The following is a 26116-nucleotide window of genomic DNA, read 5'->3' on the forward strand; positions in this document are numbered from 1 at the left end:
GAATGCTGCCCTCTGTTGGTTTTACATTAAGTTGCATAATAACTTTGGATTTGAAGCATATGGAACAATGCTACTTAATGTAAAACCAACAGAGGGCAGCATTCTGTCCAAACATAGATTAGCCATATGTGGCAGTGTGCTCATTTGAATTTATTCAAATAAAATATATTCCCATGATCCTTTCGTGTAATGGTTCAATACAAAAAAAACCCAAAATAAATAGAAAAAAAGAGTTTGCAAGTTCGACAGAATGAATGTCTGCGAGTGCGTACATTTGACTGTTGCAGCGGGGAGACCAGCGGATCATGGGGATATATTTTATTTAAATAATTAATAAATGAAAATGAACACACTGCCACATATGGCTAATATATCTTCGGACAGAATGCTGCCCTCTGTTGGTTTTACACTGAGTAGCATAATATTCTGCCCGAGAATATATTAGCTATGTATATGGTAGTGAGCTCATTGGTCCCCAGCAGGAGGCCCCCTGCTGGCGACCAATAGAGTTGCTGATACGCACATTTAAACTACTGGCGCCAGAGTTGCTGCGGTACGCGTTAACTCCTTAACCGGAAAAAACGAAGAAAAAACGAATATTCGCCCGAAGAGAAGACAGGAACGGGCGAATATTCGCGGAATACGAAGATTTTTTTTTTGACGAAGACGAGCACGAAGACGAACACGAAGAGCCCCCTGGTGCCCAAGTCTAATATACACACTGTGTATCGCATTTGGTTGCGTATGGGGTATTATATATATATATCTGCCTGCACGTGGATCCATCTATCTGTCTATCTACACATAGCGTATACTTATGGGGTATTATTGTGCTTAGGGGATTTTGGCTGAATTTTTTTTTCCCCCCAGCAGTGACACCTATATATATATGCCTATAGAAGAAAACCTACACAAAATTCAAAAGCAACAAACACAAACAAACTAGTTGTTGTCGACAAGCCAAGTTTCTTTTATATACAGCCTATAAGGAAATGTGATTTAAGGATATCACTAACTTTCCCAATGCAATCTGCAGATATAAGGGAGATGGATGATCCATTTTGACTAGGGTCATCATGATACAGAGTATAGCAAGTGGACAGAGCAAACACTCTTATGCATCTCTGGGGGATAACACAAACTACAGTGATCCGATAACTGCAATCTTGTTGGTCCTTACCTATAAATCGAATAATTCTCCTGATTAATGGATTCAGGTAACAGCACTCTCCGGTCAAAATCATTTTTTCTTGATTAATCAGGTTCTCTCTTGTAGACTTTATAAAATATGTAGTTACCTCACCAATAAATATCTAGAATAAAAATGCAATTTTTGTCAAGAAATCAAAATAACAAAATCAAAGAAACCATATTGATATTTTATAAAAAAATAACTAGATTGACACCAAACATTACCTGTGAAGGACATCATTATACCTTGTAGCATGTATAATTTTATCAGTGTCTCTGACCACTAAACATTAAACAAAACCAAATACTACTTGCTTTCGATTACTTACATTTGGTACAACAAAAGATTACATGCACCCGCTGCCCACTGGAGTTTTTCCTTTACTGAGTGTATTGTGGGCTGCTCGATGTTAACACTAAATGTTTTTTTAGAAGTTTGTCTCTTTACCGAATGAATCGGTTTGTCTTAGTCTGCCAATTCTAATTTTGTCACACCTTTTGAATGTATGTACTGTACAAAGGGCTACGTAAATTGTTGACACTATAGAAATAAAAAAAAAAATAGTTACCTGTATTACCAATGTTTATATTAAAATACATACATACTTGTTTGAATAGAACAAGTAATGTGTATGTGGAAAGTCATTTAAGTAAATAATTCGAAATAATCGAAATTTTTAATATGTCCAAATAGTACTTCACTATATAGAGCGATAAAATACCCTGTGTCTAAATACACTCTTCAAACAATATAATGTGTAATGGTATTTTTGTAAAATTGTATTATTGTCATTTTGTCACAGCCATATTTGTCTAAAATGGAGTGATTACTAAATATGTCACATACATTATTAAACGTATTTAGCATATAAATTACTTACGATAGCTGTTGGCGTCACTGCCAGTACACAGTACAGCACCAGTGGTGAAATGAAGCTTTCATCTTCCGTCCCAGGGTAAGGTTTCATAAGATTTCCATCCTGACAGAAAAAACCTTGGACGTGTACTTGGAAGGTATCCGTGCACTCAAAGTAGTATGCGAGCAGAACAGTCCCAGCCATGATGACAAGCTGAAAATACAGCATGGTAAGTTAAAACATTTAAACAGTGGCAGTTTCTTTGGAGAACAAATCCCATGAACCAATAATTCCCCCATCACCCAGGCAAGCTTCCGATTACTGTGGCTGGGGAGTATGTTCATATATGCCATATGCTGTTACATAAGCCCTTCGGCAAACAGCGATAATGAATGCGTCTAAATGACTTTAGGTCCTAGCACGACTCACAAAAGGGACATGTGCCTAAAGCAAAGGGCACACGAGTGTCAACATTGATGGCACGATCAATGCAGTTGAGAAATAAGGGAATGGATTCAATGTCGGAGATAAATCTAACACAAGTAATAGAATATCAATCCTCCCAGAGATTGCAATTAAGAAAAATAGATAAACACTGTGATGCATTGTATCCCAGCTATCAAATCCAGGACAATATACTGTAACTATGTTTTTACCTTTTTTATTTTATCTACATAAGGATTGCTATTCAATTAGCTGTGATAAATGTATCTATGGATTTGAATCCAGCTGAAAATATGTTCCATAAAGTAAATAACAAAGTAATCTGTTGCAAAGTATTGTCCATGGGATGTCCCTGGCTGTTGTTGCCACATTCCTCAATATGAAAGCTGGCTACAATAAAGTAAAGATGCTCCTCTGGGGAAAAGGTGTCACCACCAGTCAGAATGCAACAGAACACACACTTTATTGGCACTGGGCACAGTTTATATATGCACTTTACTACTGCATGGGAAATTGACATACACAGGAAACAGAAAAGGATTACTGTAATTAACATATAACACAATACAAGGGTTGACACATTTGGTTTGGATTTAGGAGCCAGACAAAAATGTACAAGCTATTTTTTTCCCAAAATGTATTTTCATGTATTTAAAGTTTCTGTCATATCTCCTTCGCTCTCACATCTTGGTCCATTCACTTGTGAGGAGGCGTGCTTGTAAAGTCAGTGATCCCAGATGACCTTTATAAGCTTTCCTGACCTGGTTTCCACCCTGGGCTGTCAATATCTACTCAGAATCTTAATTTGCTGATCATCCTCAATTGCTTGTTTTGGTGAACGTATTCATTTTGACCTGGCTAGTATGCATACACTCACACAGTAACACACACAGCACCATACGCTCATACACATTAACACCGACAAGGCTGGGTGATACAGGCTGGACTGGATAGTACCGACAGGTCTGGGAAGTACAAACAGGGCTGGCAAGACAGGATGGTACCAACAGGACTAATTACTGATCAGCGAAGACAGGACTGATTAGCTCAGACACGGCTAGATGACATAGACAGGATTAAGCATTTAAACAGGGCTTTGCACCAAGACAGGGCTGCAGTTATGATACAAACAGGGCTGAGCACCGAAACAGGGCTGTGGACCGAGACAGGGCTGTGACTTAATCAGACAGGCAGAACAGACTGAAATCCACAAGGGCACTTGGCAGGATAGTCCATGGACAGGGCGCTTGGTATGGTAGACGTCGGATAAAAGGCTTAGCAAGATAGCCCTCTGACAGGAAACATTAGTCAGGAGTAACAGTAGCAAGAGAAACAGTCAAACAGCGGGCTGGATCAAGCATGTCACCTAAGGTAGAAACCCAAATTCAAAGGCTCTGTTTGCAATAAGCAGCGAGTATTTAAAGGGCAGGGCCACACAAGATACCAAGGCCCAGCTGATACCATCAAAGTGGAGCAAGAATTCCAAAACTATGTGGAGTGGCCACTACAGGCTGAATGTGTTAACAGCACCAAAACTGGTATTATCCATACAGAAGCCTGGCACGCAATGATGCTATGTGAGTCCGCTCAACCACGCCTACTAGGAGTAGAAAGGACACCGTTCAACCCCAGCTACTTAAGGAGATAAAGAGGTAACTCCTTGTGTCGTGACTTACATCTTTATCCCTACAACTCTCTGAGCATATGCCGTCTGCCTCAGGGAGAAAAAATATTTTTAGTTGCCATGGTGACCTGGTGCCCAGGATTTGTCGAGTCCTGACACAATGGCAAGGGATTGCACAGACATTATCAGCACTACAGTAGACTAATCTCATAACACATACAATACATTACAGAGATAGAGCTGGCTTTTCCTTAGTGTGCGCAGAACCATTATGTAAAGCAACGTCACATGACCCAGCAGTAATAGTATGCCAGCCGCTGGCTCCTGAATTTTGTGGCTGACTCTTACATGTGGAGCAAATTATTTTATAAGCAATTTACGGAAATGCCCTATGAATGTTAAAGTATACTAAATAACTGTGGCCTGTTCACAATCTCTTCTGCAATTTACGTATCACCTGTGATTTAAAAAAAATATTTTTAAAATCAAAACATGACCATAATAATAACTATCAATTTTAAAGCCCACATTCTGTTACCATTACAGAAATATTTTACAATAGTCGCAATAAATTTACTGTTAAACATTTATCTCATTATGAGGGGAATCCTGGTGTGAACAAGAACATTAAAAATGAAGTAAAAGATGACATTTCATACATCAAAAACTGTTCTGAGCCATATAGCGGTACTTACAATTAGCGAGTACTCAGACATCTTTTTTAGCCAATGCATTTAAAATCCTTATTTTACTCACTTTGCTGGATATTTTGCAAACTTTCTTCAATACTGAACCATTTTCACTTCAGTGAAAACACATTGACAATGCCATGTATATATATATATATATATATATATATATATATATATATATATACACACACACACACAAATACTTGACAATCCAAATAAAACAATTTAATTTCCATTTTAAAGGTACTTTCAACTATATGCTTAATTGCTCACCTTCTGTTATCAGGTAATGCTAATGATTATTCTGTTCTAGCTAAATGCATTATGCTTGCTGTTACTAGAATAATACGCAAGCAAAGTATAATTTAACAGCTAGAAGTGCTGGTTGATGCCAAGCAGGTGTGAACAACTCCAACAGTTTTAAATGGCAGTTCTACTACAACTCAGATGTTGCAATTAGCACATTATCGAAAATATATACAAGCTTTTATTGACAACTTCGACATCTCAGAAGGAAATCTGTGATTTGAACAACAAAAAATGAATGTTCTGGGCTTTATTGTAAATATGTCTTAAGCATAGGCATCAACCCTTTGCTCCCTAGCTGCAGCTACTGTTGGGAGACATGAACCACGAAATACAGAAGTGGCTGAGCAATATCTCAACAGTAGCTCAAGTTTTTAAATAGTTGGATGAATGATGGGGGAAAGAAATGATCTGAGTAACAGAACGCTAGATCATGGAAAAAGTCTCATTTAGGTAATTTAGTCAAAAGCTATATGATGTCACGCAGCATACCTCTAAACATTTGAAATATCCAAAGAGGCATACTTTTGTTTTCAGGTAACGGGGTTAGAGGTGTGACTACGATGACTGTTTATATGAATATGACCTTTCAATATTTTTGCAATTGAATAAGATGTTTAGAAGAAGAAGAATGTACTTTATTCACACAATTTCGTACCTACTAGGCGTGTTGGTTTTAGTTGGACACTTCTGATTTTCAGACACTATCCTGATTTTCTAGGCCTCCTATGACCAGGAGCTATAAAATCAAAGGAGGTCTGTGAAATAACCACTACTGTGGTTTTTTCAAACTACTTGTCGCCACTTTACAATGCTATACAGCTGAGCACCACAAGGTGATACTTCAGGCATGATTGCCTAAGCCAAGCACCACGTATGACCATGCCCACCACACCTTTAACCACACGTGACACAGGTATCTTAAGGTCATCTTGATTTTATCCAGCTATCAATATACAAATTTTTGTGTTGCTAATTATATACAGAAAACATTGTGAGGGATTTGTAAGGATTTGGCACCAAAGATGGAGTGCCCTTCTTAATTGGGAACACTTTGGAGGTATGGGAAAGTGCCATAATTTACATGGAAAATGCCAATCATAACATGGTTCAAAACACAAGTATAAACATGCCAACCACAGTATGTAGTCTTGGGTATTTTGATTGGTAGTGCAAGCTGCCTTCCCAATTAATTGGCACTATATTTTTTTGTGACCATTGAAAACACAGGTCTGCAGATCAAGGTAACCAACAGCTCCAACAGCATCACCATAGCAACCTTCAACTGAGACTCAAAAATACTTGAATGCTGCTTTATTAGCATTTTAAAGCAACAGATGTTCCTTTTGTAGATGATAAAATACCTAGATCTGCATTTCTTAATTCATACCTTCAGGAACCCTGGTAGTTTGATTTTGACATAAACATAAATTATATTCTCAGTCATTTTCATTTACCGACTGGCAAGTATCTCTTTAGTTGTGTAAATAAAATATATTACTTTTTCTGAATGCCACACTCTAACCTCTAACCACATCACCCAAAATAATGGTGTCCGTCTTTGGTCACATAAAATGTTGGGAGATATGTGAATGGCTACTTAAGGCAATACATGGTTTAAGCTCCAATCTCAGGGTGAAGGGTCACATAGTCTGGAGCTGAGCCACCTATAGTCTACATTGAGCTGATGATATCTAGGAGTCCTAATTAGTGCTTTTGATCATATGCATGTTTAAATGCATGTTAGTTACTCAATTAAGTCTATCCTTAAATAATGATAATACGAAGTCAAGGTTTCTTTAACAGGTATTTGCTCCATTTCCAATTGCTTCTATTTTTGGTAAATTTTTCACATTTACTTGTTTAGATCTTCCAAATAATTCCTAATAAACACAAAATGCATCTTTTAAATGATCATTTCATTTATTAAAGGCAAAGAGTTAATCAAAACCTAACTTTTTTCTTCTATACATGAAATAATCATTTAAAATCCATTTTGTATTATCTCTGGTTATTTTGATTAGTTTGATGATCCTTAACATTTAAGTGTGACAAATATGCAAAAATAGAACAAACTGGGAGGAGGGCAAATGCGTTTTCACAGCACTGTAGGTATAAGAACCATTACGTTAACACATTTAATGAGATGTTACACATAATCTGCATTATGGACCATCAAAATGGTACACATTAAAAGAGCCCACGTCAACTCATTTAGAAAGTTCCCAGGTATGGCAATGCTTCAAATATGGTATGCTCACATACAATAATAGTTTAAACGGTCAATTTACTGTGCCTGGCACAGCTAGATATCCTATTTTTAGTACTGCTCCATATGTGCTCCATAAATTATGGTCTACGTTGGAGCATGTGTTTTTTAATCTTTGGATATGAACTGTCATGTTCGACCCTTGAGGAATAGTAATTTGGCTGGATTTAAAATAACCTTTACTAAATATGAAATGAACCAATTAAAATGTCTACTCATCCATCTGCAAACTATGACTTATGCCTGCATGGCAGTAAAAAGTTGGCAAGTCAGTGATCAGTAAGGTAGAAATTGATAGCCATGCCTAGGAAAATCCATTTGGGGAAGCTTCATTAACCAGAAACCAGGTTTGGCATCATTCCTAAAAAAGGGTTTGTCTTATATGGAGATGTTATTGAAATAAGTTGCATTCACTTTAAATCTACTAGAAAAAATATAAGTAAGCTTCATCCAGGCACATATTAAATGATTGCATGAACTCAGGAAGTTAGTAACCAACATTAAACCTAACCCTCCATGCTCCAGAAGTCTCACACAATTACTCAAGTCTTCCATAATGTGTAGTGAGTGCTGCTGATTGGAAGTAAATATAAAAGTAAGAAAATAAAAAAGTTTTAGTGCAGGGGAGCAGAGGCAGTACTCAGAAACTGCCATTATTGCTTCCCCCACATTGGAAGTCTCACATGATCATCATATGAATATAAATGGAGAATCACATTCTCAAGGAACGCGATGCTCATAAAAAATGATGTATTTTTGGAATCTACAGAAGCAAGCTGGATACATTTTGCAGTTGCATGTAATCTGTGCAAACACTCACAAGAAACATGGAAAGTTTTGTGAAAAAGCAACAAAAATAAACAACTTGTTGCATGATCTGTCCAAATGCTTCTAGTGAAATACCCTGGCTTGTCTTCTCTCCAAAAATTTGTATTTTTGTGAGATTTTTAGCTGGTGAGCTGCTAAACAGTCTCAAACAGTCTAAAATTTCAAGTTTGACATTTTTGTGCCCCGTAACTTCCAAAAAACATAAAAAGAAACCTATACATGTAGGGTTTTTCAAAGACATTTACATTAATATATTTTGAGGTATTTTGGTCATTTGAACTGGTTTGAGAAACATTTTCTTAAAAATACTAGCAAAATGTTTTTTTTCATATATTTTTATTATTTTAATGTATTATTTATACAAAATATTGGGCTATACAGTCAAAAATGGTATCAAAAGAAAGTTCTATCTGACATTGAAGAGGCAATATATAATTTGTGTGGGTGCATGGAATTAGGTTGTCATCCTCCTGTGACCCTGCTGAAAATCTGCTAAAACTACATCAATTTCATGACATAATACTCAGGAAGAAAAAGGTGGTCTCTAACAAAACAGTTTTTCCTTATTTTCATAAATATCTATGCTTACTTTATGCTAAGAACTTCAGTGTACTGAGTGAGCAATCCATTAAAATTATATGTAATAGAATGTGACAGATCTGTAGATATAATTTTTGGCATAGACCTGCTACTTTATAATCTATTAATCCCATACAATATTCTGCACAAAATACGATCAAAGTATTTGTATTCCCTCAAGATTGTAAACTTGCGAGCAGGGCTTTCTCCACCTGATGTATCGGTTTGTCTTAGTCTGTCAATTCTTGTCTTGTCATATCCCTTGAATTCATGTATTGTATTAAGCGCTGCATAAAATGTTGGCACTATATAAATAAAAGATAATACTAATAATAATATTGTGCAAGTATACCAGTTGAGTAATGCAATTCCAGGAAAAAGCATTAACTATACAAGCAGGTAGGTGTCAGTAGAGATCTACAACAGTTCAGTGTTGAGGCTGCCCATGATGGATATTCAATTATTATTATTGTATTATTAGTATCGTGCTTTTTAAAAATAGTTGTGCATATTCCAAGTGAGAAAATGCTTGAAACACATTTCTGTTTGCTTCTGTTGTGCCAGGATGCCACGGCTATGTAGCGAGTCACTATATATTCTTACGGTTTTCTGAAGCTTGCCCTTTGTTAAGGTTTACCCAGGGGACAAATGCATCAAAGAAAATAGAAATCAAAACTGACTTCTGCTCATCTCAATGGGAACTAAAGCTCACATCCTGGTAAAATGGATTAATACCAGTTCATACAAGGGTACTTGTGTCAAAGCAAGATAAATCAGAACATGTAGAGAGAGATGAACACCAATAATTACAATGTGAAAATTATGTTGCAAAGGAGACTAAACTAAATGTATGTAAATTCAAACTAATTAGTTTGAATTATGCAAAGAAAGATTGTTTGACAAACCTTGGGGTATAGTGAGGATCATGGGCTGGTTGGGGAGATTTGCCTTGACTGGCCCAGTAAGCTGTGATTCCACGTGGTTACCTCACTGCACACGTATTTAAAAATATTTGTGTATGTTGAATAATACAACAGTGTGCATCTGTGGTCAGGTAGGACTCCAGGACAGAACAGGTCAGACAAGCCGAGGTCAGGATTCCGGAGAGCAGGATTGTCATATAACGTAGCCGAAGTCAGGATTCAGGAGAACAGGATAAACGTAAACGTAGCCGAGGTCAGGTAACAGGAAATCAACGAAGTCAGACAAGCCGGGATCATACATGAGAAAACAGAATCAAAACACTATCTGGGTACTAGCACAAGGCTTAGACAACCATCAGAAGGCAAGGTCTGGTTGAACTGAGGAGGTTTAAATAGGAAACCGCAGGGGAAGTTTGAATCTCCCGCCAAACCGTCATGACCTCACTTCCGGTATCCGAAGCAGGACACCGTGTACCAGGAGGTCTGCCTCTCCTGCGCGGCAATACAGCGGACGACGGCGGAAGCGGCAGTGCATTGGAGGAGGGTCTCCCTCTCCTGCATGGTGGCTGCTGCGGAGGTGGCCGTGTGTTGGAGGGGGGTATCCCTCTCCTTCGTGGCGGCTGCTGCGGAGGTGGCCTGCGTTGGAGGGGGGTCTCCCTCTCCTGCGTGGCGGCTGCTGCGGAGGTGGCCGAGCGTTGGAGGGGGGTATCCCTCTCCTGCGTGGCGGCTGCTGCGGAGGTGGCCGTGCATTGGAGGGGGGTCTCCCTCTCCTGCGTGGCGGTTGCTGTGGCAACGTGGGAGCCGAGGGCAGGTGAGTAACAGCATCCTTTTAATTGGCCTTAACTAAACCGTATTCAACCCTTACATTTATATGAAGAAATCTGAGACTATGGTACATGTCATGTTCTAATTTATATATGCAATACACCAAGCCTAAGCTTTGAGTAGTTAAGTTAAATAAATGTATAGAAAATAACAAATTACATTTAAAATGGCCACTATTCCATACGAGAACATTTTAATTTAAACTAAATATATATATATGTGTGTTTGTGTGTGTGTGTTAAATCAGTAATGTAATAATTCAATTTAAAAAAACTAAAATAAAAAACTAATAATAATAGAAAATATTATAGCCCTAAAGAGTATAATGTCTGTCTGTCTGTCTGTCTGTCTATCTATCTATGCATTTCACATTTTAAGACACAGCTCTTTTTAGGTACATCCAGATCTTTAAGCATAGAATACTACAGTAAATATTTTGTATATTTTATGCATTGACCTGAAAAGCTTACAGTCAAAGAGGTTAATGGATGGCCTATACACTTATTTGACATGGGATATACACAGATAATTGCTTGAATCATATGGTGTTCCAGCCACACATTCTGTATCTGTAATGCAAAATTGACTTTGGTGCACTTTAAAGGGTATCAAAATCAAAAGATTAATTTAATTTCAGAGGAAAGGCCACCCAACCTTACCTTGTGGTAATCTTCAGAGCATTATGAGGTGGTCATGTACCAGTTATTATGAAGGTCTGTGCCTCATGATCCTCACATATACAAAAGTGGGACACCGGTGCAGCTACCTGGACAGTGGCTGAAAATCGAGACTGTAGGCAAAAAGTGTTGGGAGGTACCTAAAAGCACTATGTATCAAAAAGTACACAAAGATAGGGGCCACCTGAGACATATAGGGGAAGATGGATGAAGAAGTAGTTCAGTGAAATGCAAAGTTAAGATTACAGAAATAGCAGAGGATTACAGAACAAGGAGAATTATATCCTTTGATAAAACAAATCAAGTGTATAATAGGCAAAAGTATTCAAAGTGAGGTTATTTATATATAATTTCACAGGATTTCCAACTGGTTTTTAAGACAGAATGTTCTATATTATTATTTTTTCCCAATAGTCCCAAAATTAACATATATTTATGTCTTAGAAACGTAGACGCATCACGGTACATGTATCATGTAAGTGGACAAACAAATTTACAAGTGAGAGTGTAAATATGATTAAGTAAAGTTATGTATCATAGGTGATTGGCTATTTTTTGCTATTATTTAGGAGCTGGAAAGGGGTACACTAATATAAATTTGAACAAAAAAGTTAGGAGGCAGATATATCTGGAGATCTTATTAACAAACCTTATTATTAATTAATCATGGCTGTTTTGAAAAGTGATATAATACATAACATTTAGGAAAATGTCTTATCAAACAGAAACAAAAATAGAAAATAAAATACATTTGATTTGCTTAAAACATTTCCTGCTGAGTTACATTAACAAAGAATACAACATTCTTAGATCCTTTTTAAGAAAACACTTCTAAAACCATGCCTTCATAAACAAAACTATGGCTTCTAAAATCCAAGAGAATCACATTAAATGGGTACAATGAGTTACTCTGACAACACTAACTTAAATGTTTAATTGCCAGGTTTCTCAAATACACCTCATTAACTACAGTAATGAAATGAAGAAATGTTTTACTTGCCAAATATTCACTTTACCAATGGATCATAAAATAGATCTAATAAATGACATGCGGTAATGGTTTTCCTTTCAATGTCCTACTGACTTAGTGTCCATATCATTTTTCACACTAAAGTAACCTCAAAAATACTTTGTCATCATGTTAAATATGAAGACTAACTCAAATAATATAGAAAATGTATTTGTCAGACAATTTTTGGCTTCAAGGTCTACCTATGCATCCATCTTATTCCTCTTTGACTTCATCTTTCACCTCAGTTGGTCAAAAGCTGGACCTAGTTCATTTAGTGAGCCGCATTTTAGCCATTAGCTATGATCTACGGCATGGCTTATAAGAAGCTCATAAGGCCTGAGATACTCATGTTGTTAATGTGGATGAAGTGAAAATGGAAATAACCATAATTGACAAAAAATGATGACAAAACATAACGTTTTCAAAGATAATCTGGGCCCCCAAATAGTGCTGAATCCATTTATCTGTGCAATTACAAACTTGTCTTTGATATCACAAATTGAAATATAAACTATAGGATTATTTGAAAAGGAAATATAGCCACAACCCCGCCCCTGTAATTTTTTAAAAGAGTATGAGGGGAATAAATATTAAGATACATGTAAAAACATTTGAAAAGTTCTGTTGTAACAAATCAAATTAACTCAAGCCTTACGTCTATAGGTTTAAGTACATCCAAAAATATAAGACAGGGACAGCTATATATACTTTCCTAACTTAAGATATGCCATATCCTTAAAGCTCAAATGTCATTCACAAATAAGAGAATCAGATTCCATAGCGCAGTTACAAAAGGGTGCAGTAAAATTAAGTACGACAATTTAAATATTAACAGACGTTATATATACTGGTACAGGGGGAGAAGAGGGCCTTTCTCTTGCGAGCTTACAATGTATTTGATGACTGAGGTATAGGAGAGTATCATCAATATTTTATGCTAGCAAACATATACATAAAATATATATACAGGGTGCCTTAAGGCAAGTTATCTTGATTATTTATGATAAAATGTAATCTATACATAATTTGCTGGTAAGCTAGTTAAATGTATAGGTTTAATTTTCTGCTCTACGAAATTGCTCTCTTGATATCACTACAGGTATTGTTCATCTTTTACTTTTCCAGTCCAAAACTTTAGCAAATGCTGCAGTATTACAAGGTGTTACAAGATCAATTAAGATAAAATGTAACTAGATTCCGCAGCCAGCGTAAAGTAGCTTTTAACTGAATTAAAAAAAAAAATCAGAAAGCCAAGCTCTTGGCATCAACCTCATAGTAATGCATCTATGTCAGAGCACTCAACATCCACTTCCAGGAAATATCCTCATCGTTCCATAAACCTTTGACCACAATATTCATCAAAAGTATCCTCCACTGGAAAACATTCTATAGAAAAGTACAAAGTAATATAGCTTAAAAAGAAACACTCAGATTTATGGTACACTTGGCTTTAAAATATATCCATATTGATAGTAAGCTCCTGAAAGCCAAGCAATTTTACTTAATTAAAAAAGATGCATGTGTATAGACTTTAAAAGTTTCTACGTACTGGAATCAAGTTATACTTAAGTGTTACACATTATAGGGGTGATTTATCAAGGTGTTGCTGGCACAAAAATGCGGGAAAACTTGACGAAATACAATTTTGCTAAAACATTAACTTCATGAACTGTCTACAGAGAATCTCCTAATTTCTCTCTAGTTTTAGCCTTAATGCTCAACCAGAGGTAAAGTTACATGACATGGAGAATTTCCATTGCAAATGATTGTATTCAAGTTTGCAAAGTTCCTACTGTGAGTTGGTTTAGGACCAAGGTTAAAAGTCTTGTGGATAAGCATATAATTTTGTTTTTTTGTTACATCCAGATATTTAGTTTTTTAAGGACAGGTTTTTATGCCTACTCATTAACTACTTTCTTGAGTTTCAACTCTGCACAACTCGAATATGTTGTAGTTGGGTGGATTTCTCGATATGAATTGCTTTTAGTGAGCAGAAGAGTGGGTTGTAATAAGCATGTAGTTTGGTCAACTTAAGTGCAATCACCCTTTAGTGAATTAGGGTACATAAGAAATAGCAAGATAATTTTTTAGTATTTTTGCCTTATAGTACAAAACTAACAATTGAGTGAAGAAACTTACTGTCTGAATGTTCTTGATGTTGGCTATTTGTGGCCTGCTGGTGGCAAGCCTAACTACAGCTAAATTGGCATCACATATTGTATTTGGAGTATAATTGCCACTTTACATGATTTTATAAAAAAAATTACCAAACATGATGGAATGGCTCAGTTGCCACCTTATCCATATGGGAATGATATGTTCACAAACAGAAAGAAACGACAGAAAATATAATGGTTAAAAAGTAATAAAAAGTAATAATGAAGTATGACTTATTTGCTAGTACTTCAATTTGCATAAAAACACAAATACAGTGCTGTTCTATTATATCTACATTTTTCCCTTAACAGTCAATCTAAAAGGCCGTGTGTCTGTGTGCATAATTGAAAGTGAAATGGACTGACAGTGTGAACGATTGAAAGGGACAGGGAGAAAGGAAGAAAGGATCTAGAGAAGAGAGAACGGGGATAAATGATGCAGGGAGCCAATTTTTTCTCAAATTTATATTTTCTCACATTCTTGTGCTGGGATGATAAAGCATTTTATCTGCTCCTTTTGTCTTTAAATTAATGTGCTAACTGCACCATCTCCAATATTTAATGGGCTTCCACAAAACATCTATTGTGTTCAACATGTCACATTAACAACACATATTCACTGTGAGTGATGGAAATAGGCAACTTTTCACTCGCAACCAATCCATGAGCTTCCATCTGTACCTTTTTTAGTACACTAATTACTGGTTAGGGCCACTTCTGCACATAAAGCAGCGGGAACAATTACATGTTCTTTTGCCAATATTTTCCAATATAAGTCACATAAAAGGTATGTGGTGGAAAGTGTGAAGTGACTGTGACAGAACCCTCCATCACTGGGGCCCCTGGAGAGGCCTGAGAGCCAGCTTCCTCCCTATCGACTATGGGCCCAGGCCTTGTAGAGACTTCTGTGTGTGGATACAGGGGTTCAGTTTCTGCTGATGTTCCCCATATTTTAGCACTCAGAGTCTCAAAAATGTAACATCAGCTGGACATCCTGTGGTAGGAAGAAGGCTGATTGTCTTTGCATTGTTGATTGCATAGGTGTGAAGTGTTTCCCCTGTTATTGTGTGATTTAGCCCTTGTCTTAAGACTCCCTGTAGGTATGACTAGGTGTCACTGCTGCATAACAGGTAGCTGTTAATCCTGTGAGCTCCTGTTATCCCTGTGTCCTGGCCAGTGTCTGTCTCAAGTCAATTATATGTCTATCGTCATTCCACGTCTACGTCCCCAATTAATATAATTATTTATGTCTCGTTTCATTCTGTCCTTCCCCCAGATATTGTGTTGCAGGATTTGATCTAATTACTTTCTTCCTGACATGGTAATTAGATCACGTGATATTTGTAAAGCCCCTCTTACTTGTGTATATATAGCTCTGTCTTTGGTTTTAATTAATGAGTCCTATTTTCACCTCAACCTGAGTGTTGCCTGATGTTTGGGGTGGGCTGTAGCCTCGCTGTGTAGCTAAGCTTCGGATAGCCACAGTGCCAATGCAGCTCCGGTGCAGCGACGTCCCACCTTCTATCTACAACGCTGGTTCTGCCTGGCGCTGAAGGGGTTACTTGTTGGTGTCCCGGCAGGAGGAAGCAACGTTTGGCGGGAGTACCCAGTCGGGGTACAGGTCGGTCCCGTCAAAGTGACAATATGCGATTGTTTAATAGATTTCTGGTACACATATGCATAGGCATTATATATATATATATATATATATATATATATATATGTGTGTGTGTTTACTAAACATGTAATGAGTCGCATGTCTTTACAAAATTCCCTACAACAACAGTACATAGCAAGTGTTTGTTGTTTGCCAATTCTTTTAATGTTCTATCTAAAATGTCATCAATTATTTTTTGCTAGGGAAATAGCTTTGCCTTGCTTGGTTTGCCTTTAATGTGCCCCACCTCCACTGGTTACTTTTGTCAGGTTTAATTTCCATATCTTTCAGTACAAGCTCTCTGATGAACAGTGCTTATGGCAGCTGAACACATTCTCTTTCAAGATAATAACGGAGAAACTTTACAGGAATTTTAGCCCTTTTCTCATGCACATCTGAGCTGCATTGACAAGGCTTTGTTTTAATTATTAGTTCCACTGTCACATATTTATATATAATTTGTTACTTGGGTGATCTTCAATGCTCAATATGTCACATTGATCTTTGCAGGAACCCCAAAAAGCAAACTATTTAGAGATGGCAAAGTGTAGGACCTGCTTTAAAAACAACAATATAATCACGTTTTAATCATTATACGTTTTGTATTCTAGCTTTTGTTTCTTCAAACTTACAACCCTTATTATGGTTTGTAATACAATAACTGTTATTGACAGTCATTTGCTATGAGGATATAGTGTCATTGCCCATGGGCATTTACATCTGTATAATTTGCTGTCTTATAAAGGTTCTGCTTTTATTGCACCAACCATGATAGTGGTTTCTTAAAACACAATGTAATCTAGATAAATAAAATGAGCACTTTTCTTTCTTTGTTTAAAAACTGTTTTCTGTGTGCATTAGTCTTTCCTTTAACCAACAGTCCACGTCTAGTGATTTACTTGTTGGTCTAGCTCTATTCAGAAGCAGATAGAGCTATCATCTCCTACAAACCTCCAGAAATGCGGAATGCTCCACTATTACAAAATATTGTTTCTATAACCGTATGCATTAATGCAGGGTTCTTTAAAATTTGGATTAAGACCCAATACTGAGTTGCAAGAAACTTGTCACTGTGGTCCTCAATGCACTGTGTTGTATAACGGCATTTAACATGGTGATTGCTGTTTCTAAGATAATGAACTACAGGTAAAGATACGATTACTCAGAATACTGTCTTCCAAATTACTGGGGCATTTGACTGAGATTGCCTGTGGGCCAAAAGTCATCTGCCCTATTCGTACATCAGTAGGTTTTTGAGTGTATGTGATATCACTGCACTGGGTCGCAGGAATAAAAGTTTAAATAACAAAGCAAAAGTAGAAGCTACTCTACACTAGACCTTAAATATATTTGAAAACATTTATAAACAATATATACATTATGAATAACCCATAAAAACAGACTTAGGCAATGCTATGCTTCTCACAATATTCTTAGCATTTCATGATAACATTCTTCACCCCCAGTTGCATTTATTTAATCGCCATAAGTATTTAGCAACATAATAAATTATGTACCAACCATAGCTTTATATAGAAAAATGTAATCCCCAAAATGATATGAAAAAAGCTATGAGTTATGAGAATAACTGTACAGAACCCTATTATATTTTGAAAGGGAAAAATAAATTTGTTAACAACTAGTTTACAGTTTAACACATACATAAACAATGCAGTCTAGAAAATTATATTCACTTACCGTATCCCATTTAAGAAAGCACATGTAAAAATAAATGCATATTTCAACCTTCCAGGGAGCTATTATTATATAAATGCCTCTAATAAACCTGTTACTATGAAGCTATTTTTTTCCTGTCTCATTTAATATCTACCCTGCTGTGTGTTTCATGCAATAAATAAATCACTCTATTTGATGTGTGATGTTTGGGTCAGAAATTTAAGAGATATGCATTTTTAACATTGCTTTTCATTATTTTATCATAGAATATAACGTGATGCTTCAGAACATTAAAGGAGAGTCAGTCTTTGAATGTGTTACTTGAATAAGTGATTGATTAAACTAAGATTAACAGAACCACTTCAATTGTGTTCATTATTAGCATACATCATTGTAATTTTCTTATTTGTTTAAATGCTGGAAAAAATGTTACACCCAAAAAAGAAGCCTCAAAAATACAAAACAGATGTGGTGTGTTTTTTCTTATTTAATAAACAAGAAGTAAGCCATGTCATACAATTTATTAATAAAGGGCAGTGTATATCATCCTGGAGCAGAGACTGTTGGAACCATACAAATATCCTTAAAGGTCCCATCCAGCCTGGGCTAACACCACAACAATTACCTAGATGCTCCTAATCTAGTTGTAGTAATTCCATAGCTGATTGAGAACTGGCAGAGATTACTATATATGCAAACTAAGTGCAAGTATAATATAATAATATAATATAATTACAACATAATACAGGTAGAAAATCCAACAGAATGCTTTTAAATGTTTGTGGAATAGAAGGTAGAATCTTGTCATATTATTAATGTATAATTTTTAATGCGCAAAATAAACACTAAATTATCCCCACAACTGTACATGAAGGCTGGTAATTCTGCATATACACACACCATTATATTGCATTATACCTATTATGCCATTACAGTACCTTCATACATAATCCCTTTAGGGTTCTAGGGATTAAAGAATTGTTCCAGTGCAAAGTTTAAATACCATAGCAAACTACATACGTAAATCCTGCATTGAATGAGGACTTAAAAAATGATTTGTAGAGCTGTTATGAAAATGTATTGAAAACAGTAGAACTTTTTGATAAGTAATGTATTTTTAATTAATTATTTTAATTATCTTGAGTTATTTCTTATTTGTGTATATGTTATGTTTTGATTATTTTTTTTTTTTTTGTAACAGTATTTCAATTAACATATTCATTGTGCTAAAATAGCAACATAGATGCACTTCCTTCAGTCACTGAGTGTGCCAGTCACTTTGGAGTGGACCTTGGATAGACAATATAGTTTGAAAAATGTCATGCTAACGTTAACCTAGTCATTCTTCTATGTAACTCATCATGTACTTTAACTGTACTGCAGCAGAATAATGATCACCCTTCAACATGTTAAATGGACAGGTATCTGAAAAACGTAACTATGTCATAAAGCTAAAGCAATGATGGCTTTGTACATGCTGCCTAAAATGACTACATTAACTGTACATGTACACAGTAGATTACACATACAAATTCAAGAACAAACGTGTACATCTACTCCCTCTACAGGGAGTAGGAGAAATTACAGGAGAACGCGCTTTGGCGCTAACAAATGACACTATAAAAAGGAACCAAGCACTACACTCATTGTTTGGTTATACCAGCTCCCCTATAGTTGTGTCCTGTTGTCCTCCTGTGCCTTATACTTCCTTACTGCCTGTCTCCGGTATTTTGACTCCTGGACCGTCTCCTGACTTTGAGTGTTTGCCGCCTGCCCTGACCCGTGCCTGTTTACCGTTGATGAGATTGTCGCCGCCTGCCTTGACCTGTGCCTGCTTACCGTTTATGAGATTGTCGCCGCCTGCCCTGAGCCGTGCCTGTCTATGGTTTACAAGATTATTGCCGCTTACACAAATCCGTGCCTTCATTCTGAACCCACAGATTGTTCCTGCTAAAGTGTGAGTGTCAGCATATAGTAGAGTGTGTGTACCCTGTTAGAATTAGAGGGTTAGCTGCAAGTGGATAGAGCACATCTGTATGTTATTGTGTTATTTACTGGGTGGGAACAACAAAGAAATACTGCACCCAAGTATCACTAACCACAGGCTCACCCTTGGGTGCAAGATCCTGTTGGGTGGTGTGGGAGGGGGCCTTTAGGGGAAGTGTCTGACAGATGGTGTCATTGGTGCAGTTGCACTGCCAAATACAAGTGTTTGAAAATTTTAATAAAGACAGAGAGAAAACAAGGAAGGACAAGAAATATTTGCTGGATACTGTTGTGTGTGTGTGTGTGAGAAATGTTTGTGGGTCAGGGTCTGCAGGCATGAGTGTATGAACCGGGGGGAGGGTGGGGGGGAACAATAATGAAGAAATTCCCCCCCCAGTGCCGTAGGAACCCCCAATCGAAATGCTGTACGACACCCTGGTGGAGGAGAGAGGGGAGCCGAGCTGTCGCTCATGAATGAGTTTTTAGCAACCTCCCGGCGTCTCCTCTGCTCCCTGCTGCCACCTTCCTCAGCGATGACCTGACTGCCGTGGTGAGAGCACGAGGCCTCTGAATATGACGTCATATGCCGGTGCTCAGCATTGAAGCCACACGAACTACAAAGCGGGGGTAGGGAGTGTAGAGAGAGGGGGTAGATAGATGGGGTACATAGTGAGAGGGGGTAGATAGTGAGAAAGAGGGAAGAGAGGGTAAATAGTGAGAAAAGGGGGTAGATAGTGAGAAGGGGGAGAGAGGGTTGGTAGTGAGGTGGGGTAGATAACAGACTTGTGCATTTGTCTTTGGGCGAACATGAAAACGAACACGAAGAGTTTGTTTTTATGTTCGTCCCGAAGAAACAAAGAAGGGAAGATAGCGTCGGTAAAACGTACACGAAGAATCTTCGTGTTCGTCTTCATCTTCGTCTACTAACCTCCCTGGTCCCTTCCAGTGGTCTCTGCCGGCCATGTTGCTGAGCCAGGATTTTAAAAGTCTGTATGAGCAACTCTATTGGTCACCAGCAGGGGACTCGTCTGCCATCAACCAATGAAGTACAATGCTTGCCTAGGGTCCAATTTTTCAATATTTAAAAAAATGTTTTTGTTACAAAGATTAGCTGTGTTTTCCTATATTTAATGTATTAAACGTACACTATTTTTACCTGTGTTTCAAGTTATATATTATTGTACATGTTTGTAAAAAAAGAGATTGGGAGAAAGTGAGGTAGGGCAGGGGTCCCCAACCACCTTTAAACAACTGGGCCACACAGCAGTTCCGGGCACAGGGCAGGTTTTTTTTTTTCTTTTTCATTTAGCCCTGATGCGGGCAAACAGCAGGGTGAGGATCCAGATCGCCTGCAGCGCTGCAGGGGACCTAGATCCTCCTCTGCGGCAGCCTCGGACGTCTGTGCAATGCAAGCAACCCCGCTGCTGTCGGCACTTCCGCCGGGGCTTCTATGAAGGAGCGCAGGTGTTACATGACCTTCCGGTGCTCCACCGTAGAAGCCCCGGCAGCAGTGGAGGTTGTCTGAGCGCATTGCACAGACTTCCCCAGGCTGCCAGAGATGAGGATTCCCTCTGCCGGAGTGCTGGCATAAAAGCCCCGGCGGAAGTGACGAGCAGCAGCAGAGGTTGTCTACGCTCACTGAGCAGACGTACATCGGCTGCCCCCACTAGGCACCAGGGAGTCTGGGGGTGCATTGGTAAGTTGGGGGGGTCAGAGTGGCATATCTAGTGGGGCATAAAGCATATCTAGGGGGACAGAGTGGCATATCGGGGGCAGAGTGGCATATCTAGGGGGGGCATACAGCATATCTGGGGGACAGAGTGGCATATCTGGGGGACACAGTGGCATATGAGGAGGCAGAGTGGCATATCTAGGGGGCATAAAGAATATCAGGAGGCAGAGTGGCATATCTAGGGGGCATAAAGCATATCTAGGGGCAGAGCGGCACAATTTTATGTGCTTTTTATGGATGGAAAGTCAACCAGGGAAGTTGCATATATATGTCATTATATTTTAAATGTAATAATAATAGAAGTGAAATGCACAATAAACATAATGCACTTGAATCAAACCCAAAACATCCCGCCCGCATTTTTAGGGGTTCCTATGCCCATGACTGCAGGGTGGGGTGGGGGAAGGATTAAAATAGAGACAGAGGAAGAAAGAATAAAATAAATAAATAATGAAAGAAAGATAAAAGGTAAAAAGAGAAAAGTAAAAAAAAGAAGAGGTTGAAAGAAGGAAAGTAAGAGGGAATAGGAGGAGAAATAAGACACAAGGAGAGAAGAGAGGAAGACATAAAAAAAGAAACAAATGCACATACCTAATAATATAATATATTTCTAAAGTTTGCATTTTCTAACAAGGGTGAATGACACTTAACTTGACATTCTGTGCCAACAATCTATGCAGCGCTTAATACAATACATATATTCAAGGGGTATGACAAGACGAGAATTGACAGACTAAGACAAACCGATACACTAGGTCGACCCATGGTCCTTTATATATTTAAACCCTTTTTGGAGCATTCGCAAAACGTTATTAATAGCCAGTATAGCCAGGCATCTACATACCATCACTAGCTACAATTTATGGGTTTTTTCTGCAGGACTAATTTACAGGAGTTAAGCGGACTCCGCTGCACAGCACATAGCTCTAATTGTATATGTACTTGCTTTCCTTAACTCATATTGACTGTCTGCGTACCTGCTTTTCTATCGATCTGCACATTTGTCTCAATAAGTTCAGTAATAAATGGTCTCACACAATTTGATGGGGGTTTGGTGAATTATTATTTTTTCTTCCATTAAAAGCTGTAGTTGGTTAAACAGTTTGAAACTACTGACAACAGTGAGAACGTTAACTTTTCCTTTTCAAACCTACATCCGTCTAAATCAGTTTATAAGGATTTTATTGACACAAGAAATGCAGCGGCTATACAATCAAATGTGTAACAGCTGTATGTGAACCTCGCAGTAACTTGTTTACTGATCTGCAGCTATCACCATGGCAACCCTGCAGCCTTTCAATGCGACGGCACTACACTTACCTCGACAAAAATGAAACACGGTATAATTGAATAGCTGCGATGGGTGTTATTCTCCAAAGCCATTTCCTTTCAACAGATTGATCAGCTATACCACAAATATCTGGAGAAAGAAAGAAAGAAGAAACACTTACACATTTATTTATTCAACGGTGACATTTATATAAACAGCTTGGCAAAGGAGCACCACAGTCCTATTTCCATGTCAAATGCGTTTTAGATGGACTTCAGAACATTTTACTGCAGGCAAATTAATGTTATTGGATTAAAAAAATACTGAGCTTCCACTCCGATGAATGAGAATGACTGAATTAGCTGCTGCTTTGGTGACTATGGGAATGCTACTGAGCAAGTACAAGATGTTTATACACTGGTGATTACTAGTTTCAGTAGACCCAGGCAGAGGAAGAAGAAAATAAGACAAAAGTCTAATGTTTTAACTGTCATAAAGAATGCATGTTCCAATTTGCATTTAGTAAAATGCATTGCATGTATGGAAAATAAACTTATGTTATGTGCATTTGCCTTTCAAGACAGTTACTAACTGAACAGGCAGATCCGTTTCTGCTGCCTTGGAGATAAATAAGCAGATGAGCACAGCCATAGTTGAGAATGATCCTGGACTAAGTTTCTTGAACTGGACTCACCTGCAACATGAGTGAAGGACAAAAATAATAAATAGGAGTCAGAGTTTGAGTGGGATTCGCTCCAGCTCATACTCCACTCTTTACAAGGGCTGAGACAAACATTGGGTTCTGGCCTGGAAATCCTTTAGACCCTGTCTGTCGCAAACACAGAGAAAACATACAAATTAACATTAAGCCTCCACAAGAAATGATTTATCTCTTTGATAGTTTTCTGTGAAGATTTAGCATATAGCATTGTGCTTGTGCTGCAGGACCTAGGAGCACATAACATCCTCTAAGCTACTGCAGCAGGAATTGTCACAAACATAGCCATCAGCTACAAATTGAGAGATATAGACTTCACTTTATGATGGATAACTGGAACTGAAGTTATAGGGAAGACTAAGTAAGGATGAGCTAGTAAAATATGAAGATACTGTAAATCCCAAATTTATAACAAAATAGATGCAAGATGACCATGTAAAGCGTAAAATGTAATAACTCCTGTGGGGCAGATAAAATAATGAATTAACAGCATGGAAACAGTCTGAAACCCAGTGAAGGCAAAAAGGTTATCCAAGTACAAGAGGCTTTAGATCTAGTGTCCAGAATCACAACAGGAGTTCATGCAATACCCTTCCCAGCTCATTAAGAAATGAGTAGAAAAATATTTAATAAATCCATTTCTTTTCTAGATATGACCCATATGACCAATTAAAGTTTGGCACTTTAACAGAACCATTAACTGGCCAGTAGATATGGATATATGGATTGCTACTGTTGCACATATTAGCACACAGACATCTACTCAGAAGAGATGTAACTTATGTTCAGTATGCTCTACACGTTTTAACCACAAAACAGTTTTAATTAATGTGCAAATGAGTGGAGGTAGCACACCAGATAGGTGAATTTAGTAAACAGAATATATCTGTTTTATGAATTTTTATTTAACTGGTTATGTTGATTAGGTTCAAGATGACTAATTTTTAATTTTGGGAAATATGTGTTTTTACTATTATTTATTAGTACATATGGTTACTTTAATTTAGAGATAGTATCTAAGGTAAAACTAAATCCTTCAGGATTTTCCTTATTTAATGTACCCACACAAAGTATATATTTTTGTTTTTTTCAGGACACAAATGGCTTTTTTAAAGCACATTTATCATTATAATCCATTATCTAGTATGAAACATGAAAAATTCACCCAAAAGGCTTTGTTTTACAGCTTTACCTCTTATAAATTGTACACAGAGACATTAAAACGTAAAATATATTGATATACATGTGCTGAGTTTGGATGCACCTCATATGCCAGGATTTTTGCAGTTTTTTTGCAGTTATAGACAAATATTAAAAAGTGCACATATTTGTCTTCAAAACTGTAGTATTTTCAAATTTGGTATTCTGAGGCTACAACTTCAATAGCAGTCTGGGATTTCAAAACACCAAATAAAGGTAGACAGCCCAGGCTATGCCACTATGGTCATTTTGACATATTTAGTGCATTAATTTTCCCACCAACTTCATCCAAAATTAGCGGTAAAAAAATCTACTTTTTAAATAGACTTATTAATGTCGCTTTGGCTTTCTTTCACAGAGTATGTCCATCTGCATATGTTTGGCATGTTTCGAGGATTCTACAGGCCAGCTTTTTTTTTGCACTGCTATCTTGAAGAAAGCAGTTCACTCTATCTAGAGATCCCATATGAGGTCTTTTGAGACCCCATGGACCTCTTTTGAGACAGGCAAAGTCCTCCCAGACAAGGTAGTGGCCACACCTGAATTCGACCCTAAGGTGGTCGCTCTGCTCCCTGCATTGGTAGGTCTGTCGGGTTCGGAGAAGGCGAAATAGGAGCCTTCTGTCTTTATTAAAATTTGTATTATTCGGTCACCATGGCTAGAATAATTTTTAATTTGAAGTAGAACAGCACCTTTACTAAGCATAACACTTGTTAACAGTATTGCTTGTAAATACGTCTAAAACCTCCTTTATCTAGTAAGTAATAGAGAAGTTATCTACTGTCAATACACAAAAAAATGAATAACCTTAAATATTTCAATGCACAGTAAGCTAGGGAGTGTTCTAGTGTATTTCTGGATACTTAAGAAGACCAACCAGCAATAATCCTTTTTTAATTTTACAGTTAATTTACATAATCATTAAAATCCATCAAGTAAGTGATACATACAAAATCCAATAATCCACATGAGTATACTAATACTGCTCTAACTCATATGTACCTCACACATAATGAAAGGCCTTTTGATTTCAAAGTTTTCTAATTGTTATAATTTGGAGGACAAGAGAATATGCCCTCCTTTGTCCTATTCTGTGGGCAGAGATGCAACTGTTGTTGGCATGCCAGAAGACAGTTAGTTATATTTATTTAAATGCAGCTGACTTCTTATTTTATGTGACACTGCTTGCCAGGGCAGCAAGCAAAAGCTTTGAACCATTTCTCTGATGATTGTTGGAAGGAAGGATAAGATCTGATTGACATGGATTTGTTTCAAACAGTTATGGCATAAAGGCCTCAAATAGAAATTTGTCAAAATTAAATAAATAAGTTCCTATTAATTGTGCAAAACCTTTTTGCATAAAACATTGGTATCTCTTATTTATTTTACTAACTAAGTATCAGTGAGGAAATATATAACAGTCCAAAATGGTTCTCTTTGAGACCATACTATTTTTGTCTCTCTTTCCTCTCCTGATGTCCTTTTTTGTAGGA

At 37.3% G+C, this 26116-nt stretch overlaps 1 protein-coding gene across 1 annotated transcript in view; it reads right to left on the reverse strand.

Annotated features, from left to right (window-relative positions):
* Positions 1 to 22818, reverse strand: part of LOC149284253 (phospholipid phosphatase-related protein type 1) — a 41702-nt gene extending 18884 nt beyond the window's left edge. Inside the window, exons 1-3 of the mRNA XM_089496945.1 lie at positions 22756 to 22818; positions 2073 to 2261; positions 1181 to 1313 (exon numbers count right to left, since the gene is read on the reverse strand). Of these exons, the coding sequence (XP_089353071.1) occupies positions 1181 to 1313; positions 2073 to 2261; positions 22756 to 22818 (385 nt within the window). The remainder of the gene's footprint in view (positions 1 to 1180; positions 1314 to 2072; positions 2262 to 22755) is intronic.
* Positions 22819 to 26116: the final 3298 nt, after the last annotated feature.

This window comes from Sceloporus occidentalis, unplaced genomic scaffold (genome assembly GCF_023333645.1).
Source record: "Sceloporus occidentalis isolate IW3139 unplaced genomic scaffold, rSceOcc1.0.p SCAF_96, whole genome shotgun sequence".
NCBI classification, from domain to species: Eukaryota; Metazoa; Chordata; class Lepidosauria; order Squamata; family Phrynosomatidae; genus Sceloporus; species Sceloporus occidentalis.